Source organism: Lucilia sericata, unplaced genomic scaffold (genome assembly GCF_015586225.1).
Source record: "Lucilia sericata isolate MDLA Ls3-8-SP2 unplaced genomic scaffold, ASM1558622v1 Contig000110F_arrow, whole genome shotgun sequence".
NCBI lineage: Eukaryota > Metazoa > Arthropoda > Insecta > Diptera > Calliphoridae > Lucilia > Lucilia sericata.
The window spans coordinates 634047-642866 of record NW_023994142.1 but is presented as its reverse complement, the minus strand read 5'-3'; the positions used below and the strand labels follow the sequence as shown (position 1 = coordinate 642866).

The 8820-nt window shown below is 29.0% G+C and overlaps 2 protein-coding genes across 4 annotated transcripts; one reads left to right on the top strand and one right to left on the bottom strand.

The window, feature by feature from the left end:
- The first annotated feature begins 818 nt into the window (after positions 1–818).
- On the top strand, positions 819–6232 carry LOC119600295 (uridine-cytidine kinase). Of its 3 annotated transcripts, XM_037950448.1 has the most exons (6): positions 819–1347; positions 3020–3165; positions 3235–3332; positions 3389–3437; positions 4950–5063; positions 5480–6065. In XM_037950448.1, exons 1-6 carry the CDS (start codon positions 992–994, stop codon positions 5584–5586), a joined length of 870 nt encoding a protein of 289 aa, XP_037806376.1. In that variant the 5' UTR covers positions 819–991; the 3' UTR covers positions 5587–6065. The 3 variants fall into 3 exon arrangements, with proteins under 3 accessions (XP_037806376.1, XP_037806375.1, XP_037806377.1); XM_037950447.1 differs by having other exon boundaries at positions 4950–6232; XM_037950449.1 differs by lacking the exons at positions 4950–5063; positions 5480–6065 and adding an exon at positions 3809–4461 and having other exon boundaries at positions 820–1347.
- On the bottom strand, positions 6065–7114 carry LOC119600296 (zinc metalloproteinase nas-8). Its single transcript, XM_037950450.1, has one exon. It carries the CDS (start codon positions 7055–7057, stop codon positions 6269–6271), a length of 789 nt encoding a protein of 262 aa, XP_037806378.1. The 5' UTR covers positions 7058–7114; the 3' UTR covers positions 6065–6268.
- Between the last annotated feature and the right edge of the window lie 1706 nt (positions 7115–8820).

Here is an 8820-nt window from a genome sequence, read left to right as displayed (position 1 = left end):
AAAATGGTTAACATCGGTCCATTATTTCACCTAGCCCCCATACGACTGAACCCCCCGAATAGGGCTTTTAAACTTTGTAATCAAACTACAGGTCGCAATTTTGGAGATAATTCAATGAAATTTGGCACATGATATTTTATGGTACCGTAAACGAAGCCTGTTGAAAATGGTTTACATCGGTCCATTATTTCACCTAGCCCCCATACAACTGAACCCGCCGAATAGGGCTTTTAAGTTCATAATTATGTTTAATATACTCATATCTCGACAAAAAGCTGCAAAAACCAAGTTCTATACAAGATTTGATGACCCTCACGAATTCCATAATAATAGGTCCTCATATGACCCTAGCCCCTATGAAAAGTCCCCATCAAAATTTCACTTAAATGTCCACAATTTTATTCAACAATAAACGGCTTAAGTATGTATATCTGAGGCAAGGTACAATTCAATTTAAATGCTTTATTATGGCAACTAAATCGCATTATATTTTTGTCAATTGTGTAGGGTATTATAAGGTCGGTCTCACCCGACTATAATTTGTTACTTGTTTTGTATTGAAATTTTATTAAGAAATATGATGTGAATCTCAAACTGTTTTCATGAAAACAATAATTTCACCACCAATACATTTCTAGTTGGCAGCGCCTCTCATATGATTTCACCTCAAGCTATTGGCAACACATTAGCGGTGTTGGAGGGTTCCGAAATTGGATATTTAAAATCGTTTAAAACAGCTGAATTATTACTGCTACAAAAAAACATTTGTTTTTATTTTTTTAAATGACATTTAACCAAATGTCATTTTCTACAGCTGTTTATTTTATCTTATTTCTTGTTTCATCCACAATTGCTTTGCAAAAGGCATATTGATTACATTAAATAAAATTAATTTTTAATTAAATTTTTACTAAACTAAAACGTTTTTTCCCCCCTTAAAAAGTGAAAATCATTAATAAACTTTTGTAATTAATAATTGTGCACAAAAATAATGGATGCGGAAAACGCCCAAACATTAAATTTGCCAAATGGCGACGTTGTAAAAAAACCATTTCTAATTGGAGTTGCAGGCGGTACGGCCAGTGGTAAATCGACAGTATGCAAGAAAATTATGACCGAATTGGGTCAAACCGATATGGAACATGATCAACGTCAGGTCGTGACCATTAGTCAGGATAGTTTCTATCGTGAATTGACTGCCGCCGAAAAGGCTAAAGCTTTTCAGGGCCTCTACAATTTCGATCATCCCGATGCTTTTAATGAGCAGCTAATGTTTGAAACATTGCAATCCATATTGAAGGGTGTTAAAGTGGAAATTCCAGCCTATGACTATAGGACAAATTCATTGTAAGTGCAAAATGTGTAATTGTAAATGTAAAATTTATTAAATTTGAAATTAACTTATAATATTTGGTTTAATTATTATTTTTGCAATATGAAATTAAATTATATAAAACTTAGGCTGTTTGCATAAAATCTAGTACTTATACTTGCTATGGTAACAGCAAGAATATTTAGCCAATAATGACTCATACTAAATGCAATCGAATTGTTTACTTAGTTAAAGGGATATAGTTAGATTCAAAATTGTTTTATTTAATGATTTACTGTAATTTTTACAAAAAAATCTATTAATAGAAGGGATCAATTAAAAATACCTGATAATCGCACGCTAAAGTTTGTTGAAAATCAGACAATATTTGAACCTAAGCTCCACAATAAGGTATCCTTTTGAAAATTACTTTAACGTTCTTTCTTATAACTGGTATCGCGAGGAAATTTGACAAAAATAACTAAAATTATAAATCATCTTTGGAAATATTAGGAGGATCGGTCCACACTTGATTCCGGGAACTTTACAAGGGCAATTTTTAAAACAGTTTATTGTCATACAATATCCCCAATATTTTGGTATAAGAATAAAATCTGGTATAAAGATTTAATAAGAAGCAAGAGTTCAATCTAAAACTACACATATAGGTATCTCAGTAAACATCTGTTTTTTATGAAAATTGCAATTCGTGTAAAAAATTAATAAATTTCAAAAATCGGGTTTGATGATCAACAAAACTTTTGTAAAAATCTTGTTTTCCTTAAAAGCAATTTTTTTCTTTTTTAAGGGAATCGAATTTTTGGCAAAATCTTGATTTTTTTAAAAAATTTTGGAAATCGAGTTTTTCTGAAAAGATATTTTGTGTAATATAATATAGTTTTTTAGGGTTAGAGTTTTTGTAAAAATTTTCATTTTAAATAAATATAATACACTCATACCTCGTTTTATGCGAATTTGTTTTATGCGAATTTTAATTAGTGCGGTTTCAAAATTCTAAAATTTTTCTTTGCAAAAATGATTTTAAGGAAGATTTTGGTCCACATACATCCAAAAAAAAAAATTGATCAACAAAATACAACTACTGATTTTTTACCAATTCCGGTTCGGATATATAAAGTATTGTTCAAATCCTTTGTACATGAAGAAATATTAAGTTTTATTTTTATGAAATGTTGTATATTTTCTTAATTATTTGGAATTGGTATTATTTTGTTGTTTGTTTCCTTTATTTTTTATAATTTTTGTAAAGAATTAAATTTTTTTATTTTTTTATATGCGATTGTTTGACTTTTAAGGGAATAATTTGAAAATGTGCGCCTTTTTATCTAAAACCCAATTAGTGGATTTTGTATGGAGCTAGTGTATCGTTTTGTGCGAATTTGAATTATGCGCTTTTTTGCGAAACGAATTAATCACATAAAACGAGGTTTGAGTGTATATAAAATATTTTGTGTAATATAATCTAGTTGTTTACTATTAGAGTTTTTGTAAAAATGTTCATTTTAAATAAATAATTACTCTAATTTTTTATAAAAAATTTTCTTATTTATAATTTTTTTATAATTTTTGGGACCAAAAATAATAATTTACAACAGTAGTTCTATAAATATTTTAAAAAATTGATTGAAAATTGAAGATTTTGTTTTTAAGATAATTTAAATTTTCTTTTTTTTTTTGTACTTTCAGAGATTATGAAAATAAATTGACTATTTATCCAGCTGACGTTGTGCTATTTGAAGGCATATTAGTGTTTTACTTTCCCAAGATAAGGGACTTGTTTCATATGAAATTATTTGTGGATACTGATTCCGATACACGTTTAGCCAGGAGAGGTACGTATGCATGAAAAATTGCAATTAAAATCTTAAATTTGTATAAAACACAATGACTTTGTCTTCTAGTGCCCCGTGATATCAATGAAAGAGGACGTGATTTGGATGCGGTATTAACCCAGTATATGACATTTGTTAAGCCTGCTTTTGAAGAGTTTTGTTCACCGGTAAGTATTTGAAAAATAGCAGTAATATAAATAACATTAAAATATCTTCTTTTTAGACTAAAAAATTCGCCGATGTTATTATACCCCGGGGAGCTGATAATACAGGTTAGTAATTATTTAATTTATTTTCTTAAAATCCTTTTATGTTGATGTTTAAAGCCATATTTTTTTGGGGTAGTTGCTCGTTTTATTTAATTATTTTCCGTGTTGCAATTTAACTAACACGTTTTATGTTTTATTTGTTTATAATTTAGTTTTTCTTACAGAATAATTCTCAATATTAATTAAATTTGTTCGACTAGTTCAAAGTACATACATATTATATATTTTTGCAACAACAAACACTAGTAAACATATTTTGGTATATTTTTAATATACAACATTTTAGAGCTTTATACATATATATTCTTTCGTTTTTGTTGTTGTCTGTTCTTTTTTGTTTGTTTTTTCTTTGATTTTATATATATTTCTTGCAGTTGCAATTGATCTCATTGTACATCATATCGGTGAAATCCTTAGACCAGGTAGCAGTGCTAATATTACGGGTACCACTGTGGCCAACAATACTACAGCTAATAGTACACATTCTACTACCACTACTGTTTATAAATCAACTACTACCAACACAACTCCTTCTAAAAACAATATTATAAGGGAACATTAAGTACATAATGTGGGTCGCATAGAAGTACCTATCTTTGATGGCCAATGCCTATTTTTGATATAAGCTTAAAATTTAATGTTAACTTTGTTAGCCAGAGAAATTCATGATGCAGTTTTCATAGTATCTTTCATCTTTACATAATCATTTTCTACTTTTGTATTGATTGATGTTTTTTGCTTAAAATTTAGCCCCTAAAGTTTTGATATACTTAATATGTTATCCACATTCCTTGATTTGGTTTTGTATTCAAATGAAAATATGTTTTACTGCATCTTGAATTTTGTGTGGTTCTTACAAGAAACCACAATTAGTTTCCGTAATTAATACTATCTTGCATTTTTCTTCTTTTATTATCGTTCACAAATTTTTCTTAACTAACGTATTAGTTGGTGTAGTTCTTAAGTTTTATTTAACAAACAGACACAAAACAAAAAAAGCCAAATAAATCCAAAATCTATCTTAAAATGAACACAGTTTAAAGTAGTAAAACAATATTCATAGAAAGTAAGCAATGAATAACACTTTTAGCATACAACACGTATTCACTTACAACTTAGATAAAATAAACTTCTATTTATAGCTTTAAAACAGGTAAGTTGTTGAGAAAACAACAATAATACAAAATCAATCAATCTTTATGCTCAATAAATTAGGAAGGAAGTTATGTTAAAGAAATTTGCAATTAATTTTTGAGCTCAATAAAACATTTTATACCATACATATACATTTTATGTTACTATGTTAAACATTGTAAGAGTTTTTATTATGTTTTCTTTAAAATCCGTGCTTCATGCTTTTAAAAGTTCGTTAACGTTTTATACGTAACAGAGGCTCTAGGTAAGCGCTTTTAATGTTATTTGTCTTTTAACCTCTATACTCACTGCCAGAGATTTAAGCATTTTATTTTCAAACCGAATCTAATATTCTCATATTTTGTGCTTTTCTTTTTACAGTTGCCATTGATTTGATTGTTCAACATATAAGAGATTTCCTCAACAATCGTTCGTGTCATGGTTCCACCAGCAACATTCAAATGGTCATGAATTTAGATACACTTAATGCAGGAGGTAAGACTACTAGTGGTATTTTAAAGGCTAACACTTCTACTGTTCCTACTATTAGTCCTACCATATCTAACAACACAACTAATGCTAACCTGGGATCCTTTTCTCGACCACACTGATAATATCTGTAAAGTAAAAGCTTACTATGCAAACAATCAACACCACCACCAAAACCAGTCACCAGTTAAGAAAAAGCTCAAGAAAACGTCTAAAGACAACGACTTGGCGTAAATGTTTCTTATCGCCCGCCTCTCACTAACCAACCAACTAAACACCCATTCACCAAAATTTTTTAACATTGCATCACAACTTCAATATGCTAATAACAATTGCAACAATGACCACAGCGTTTTGGCGTATTTTTAAAATGTTTATAAATGTGTGTTTCCTTTAATATGCAAATTTTTCTATATTTTAAGATGGAAATTCGTATCAAGCTATACGAAGATTTTCCACACTATGCAAGGAATTGACCATACAAAGCAATGTATTTTTTGAAAAGAACAAAAATCTAACACAACACTAAAAACGTATGAGAAAACTAGAGGAGAGTGTAAAACACACACTTACGGAGGAAGACAACGAAATACCTTTTTGTAAAGTATGTGATTACAAAGTAAATATCTAAACCTAATAATATTTAATAATTTTTATTTTAAATAATTAACCAGTTTGGTACAGACTTCAAAAAATCAATTTTTAAGGAAAATTTCTTATTTTCTTTTGATAATATTCGAGTATAAACTTCATATTTAAATATGAAATTTCTAATCAAAAATTAATGTAAGACAGAAGTTCGAATTAAGTGCCATATATTGAATTTCAAAGTGCCATATTTCGAATAGTATTAAATTGAAAATGTTTTTTTTTTTTTTCAGTTTGCTAGAAGTCTGTACAAAGTTTTAAACAAGTAATTTAGTAGTTTTAATATTTTGAACAAACTTTATGATCATAATTTCTTTTTATATAAATAACCAATTCGATAATTATTTTATTTTCCATTATTCTTAAAAGAAATTGATTAAATATTTTTATTAATTGAAAAGATTTGAGAAATATACATATATTGTAGTTTAGTTGTAGTTACAGTAAATTTATAACCAAAGATTGTTGTTAACAACTTCGATTTTAAAAAAATTATATATTTTCACTTTTAAATAAAAACACATTTTAAATAAAATTGTTATTGCTATAATCCAAAACTATTTTCATTGACATCGGTACATGGCTTTAATTTTGAGAATATCGCCTTTAGAGAAACCATAACGTTGGCCCATTTTTGCAGCTTCCGGTGTAGCTTGTAAAGCTTCCAAGGTAGGTTTACCATTCTTAGAGAAACTGGTAGATTTATAATGCATAACACTGGCATAATCATAAGGAACTCCATAAGCCGTGGCAGCAGAAACAGGAACTTTACCAAAATTCACCAGCATATTAGGTTTAATATTTTCCGTTATTACTTTGACATAAGAATCACGTTCAAAACGATTCTGCTCATGATAGAAACCCAAAGCATGCATTAACTCATGCATAGTGGTGCCATAGTTGAAAAAACATTTGCGCGATTCCAGATTAACTTCTTGACGACCGCCCATACGTCCCAAACTAGCCCAACAGCCAGTTGGCTTATTGGTAAGCACTATGTAATCCTTTTCATTGGTACGTTTGCGAAAACGTACACACGTCTTGGTATGATACTCATTAAAGGCATGTGATATAATGCTCAATTCATTTGTAGCAAAGTTTCCTTCAATTTCGTATGGCACTATAGCTTGAGGCCATCTATAGGAAGTAGACACTATACCATTACGTAGAATATTAAAGAAATCATCGGCTGCACCCTTAATATCACCTTCTAAATACGGTCCAGTTTCTTCAGGATTATCCATGTTATCGCTATCAAATATTTCATCAGAGTCCGTAATATTTTCAGCCTGCACAATGGTTTGTATAACAAATAAAAGTAAGTAAATTTGTTTTAATGTTTGATGAAACATGGCTGGTAATGGTAAAACACTTTGTAAATGTTGTTCTGCTGGCAGTAGTTGTTAAAGTTTTATGACAAGTATTTATGTGATAGGGTTAATATAGAGAAAATTTTGGTCTAGTTAAAAGCGGAAGTTCTTTTGTTGTGTAAATATTTTTTTGTTATCAGTTATTTCCTTTTTTTATGCATTTCTAATTAAAATTTTTCATAAATATTTAGAAAGGGGAAACTTGAAAATTTTTTCGCAAACGGTTATATGTAAATTTAAAAAAATGTTAGTGTTATCAGAGAATATAATAGTTTAAATTCCATTCTTAATTGTTACACAAAAAGCTTTTGAATGTGCTAAATTTAATAGTTAGAATATACTAAAATTAGTTAACTTAGAAACATTAAAGTCTCGGATATTAGAAAATTCACTTTTTTACGCTCCACATCTAAAATTTTAAACTGTAAAATCTCAGTTTATTTTTATAACGTGTATTTTTAATTCCACTTTTTTAAATTTGTATTGAAAATCTAAAGTATATTCAAATGTTAAAAAAAACGATTTTAAATTTCACAATTCTGATCATATTTATTACAGATGATCTTTAAAAACCCAAAAAATGTGGTCTAAAGTTTATTGAAATTTAGATCACATTTGATCTTAAACCCTATATAAGAACCCATCAAAATATTACATTTTAACGCTTATACTTTCTTGAATACTATCATAACTAAAAATTTATTATTTTTAAACTGACTACATACCTCGATATTCGCGGCAACATTGGAATCTTCAACGATCACGGTCGCAGTTGCATTCACATCTTCTCTGTGAATGCCCCGCTCTGGCCGTAAAGAGAAACCGCTTCCTTGCAGTTACTTCATATTTAACCTTGGTAAGATATCTAAGCTTAATAATAACCTCCGATTTCTCACAGCTACAGGTTGGATCTAATACTATAAATACTACATCTAACGATTGGAGTGGTCCGAAGTCTTTTCGACTCTACTTGACAGTTCGCGTGCAGTGAACTACTAATTTGGTATTCAAAATGGCCATATAAACCTTTGATAAATAATTATGAATAAGATCAAATGTTTTTAACTTTCATAGCTAGATAGCTAGTACAGTTGATAAATAAGATTTTTATAAACCAAAGTCCATATATTCAATTTCAAGAGGATCGGTCCATAATTGTCCCTACCAAACTTTAACTTTATAAACTGTGAACAATTTGTGTAACTGATTTTACCCATATTGGAGAAATTTTAGAAATAATATAATCGTTCCTAAAGCTTAATTACGTTATTAAAAATTATATTTAATTTTGATCTTATAGAAACAACGTCAACTTATTTCAAATATAAATTTTACAACAACTTACCACTCTAATGACTTCTTTCAATGATCGTTAGTCAGGACAACAACCTAAAACCTATCTGTATAACAGTAAATATGTGTTATACCAAAAATATCTATCAGTTACTACAACCTATATTAAATTACCTGTATCTTCAATACCTGCACACCAAACATTAAACACCTGCATTTGTTTAACGTATTCGCTAAATCAAACAACATTTGTCTCTTTTCCACTTTGGTTTACCTGGTCACAAATCATAACTATGGTTACACTACACCAACTAGTGGGTCATAAATCGCTTACTAACACACTTCTAGTATAGATATCTCATTCTCAATGTATCGAAGAGTAGAGTAAACACTACTCTACCCACAACTACCACTTTAACTGTTAACACCAACAACAACAACTATAAGAACAG

Bases quoted from the DNA above. Each gene is read 5' to 3' on its own strand.
- LOC119600295 (XM_037950447.1), top strand. From the start codon at position 992: ATGGATGCGGAAAACGCCCAAACATTAAATTTGCCAAATGGCGACGTT. The intron at 1,348-3,019 runs GTAAGTGCAAAA...TTGTACTTTCAG, and splicing joins GACTATAGGACAAATTCATT to AGATTATGAAAATAAATTGA. The intron at 3,438-4,949 runs GTTAGTAATTAT...TTCTTTTTACAG, and splicing joins CCGGGGAGCTGATAATACAG to TTGCCATTGATTTGATTGTT.
- LOC119600296 (XM_037950450.1), bottom strand. From the start codon at position 7,057: ATGTTTCATCAAACATTAAAACAAATTTACTTACTTTTATTTGTTATA.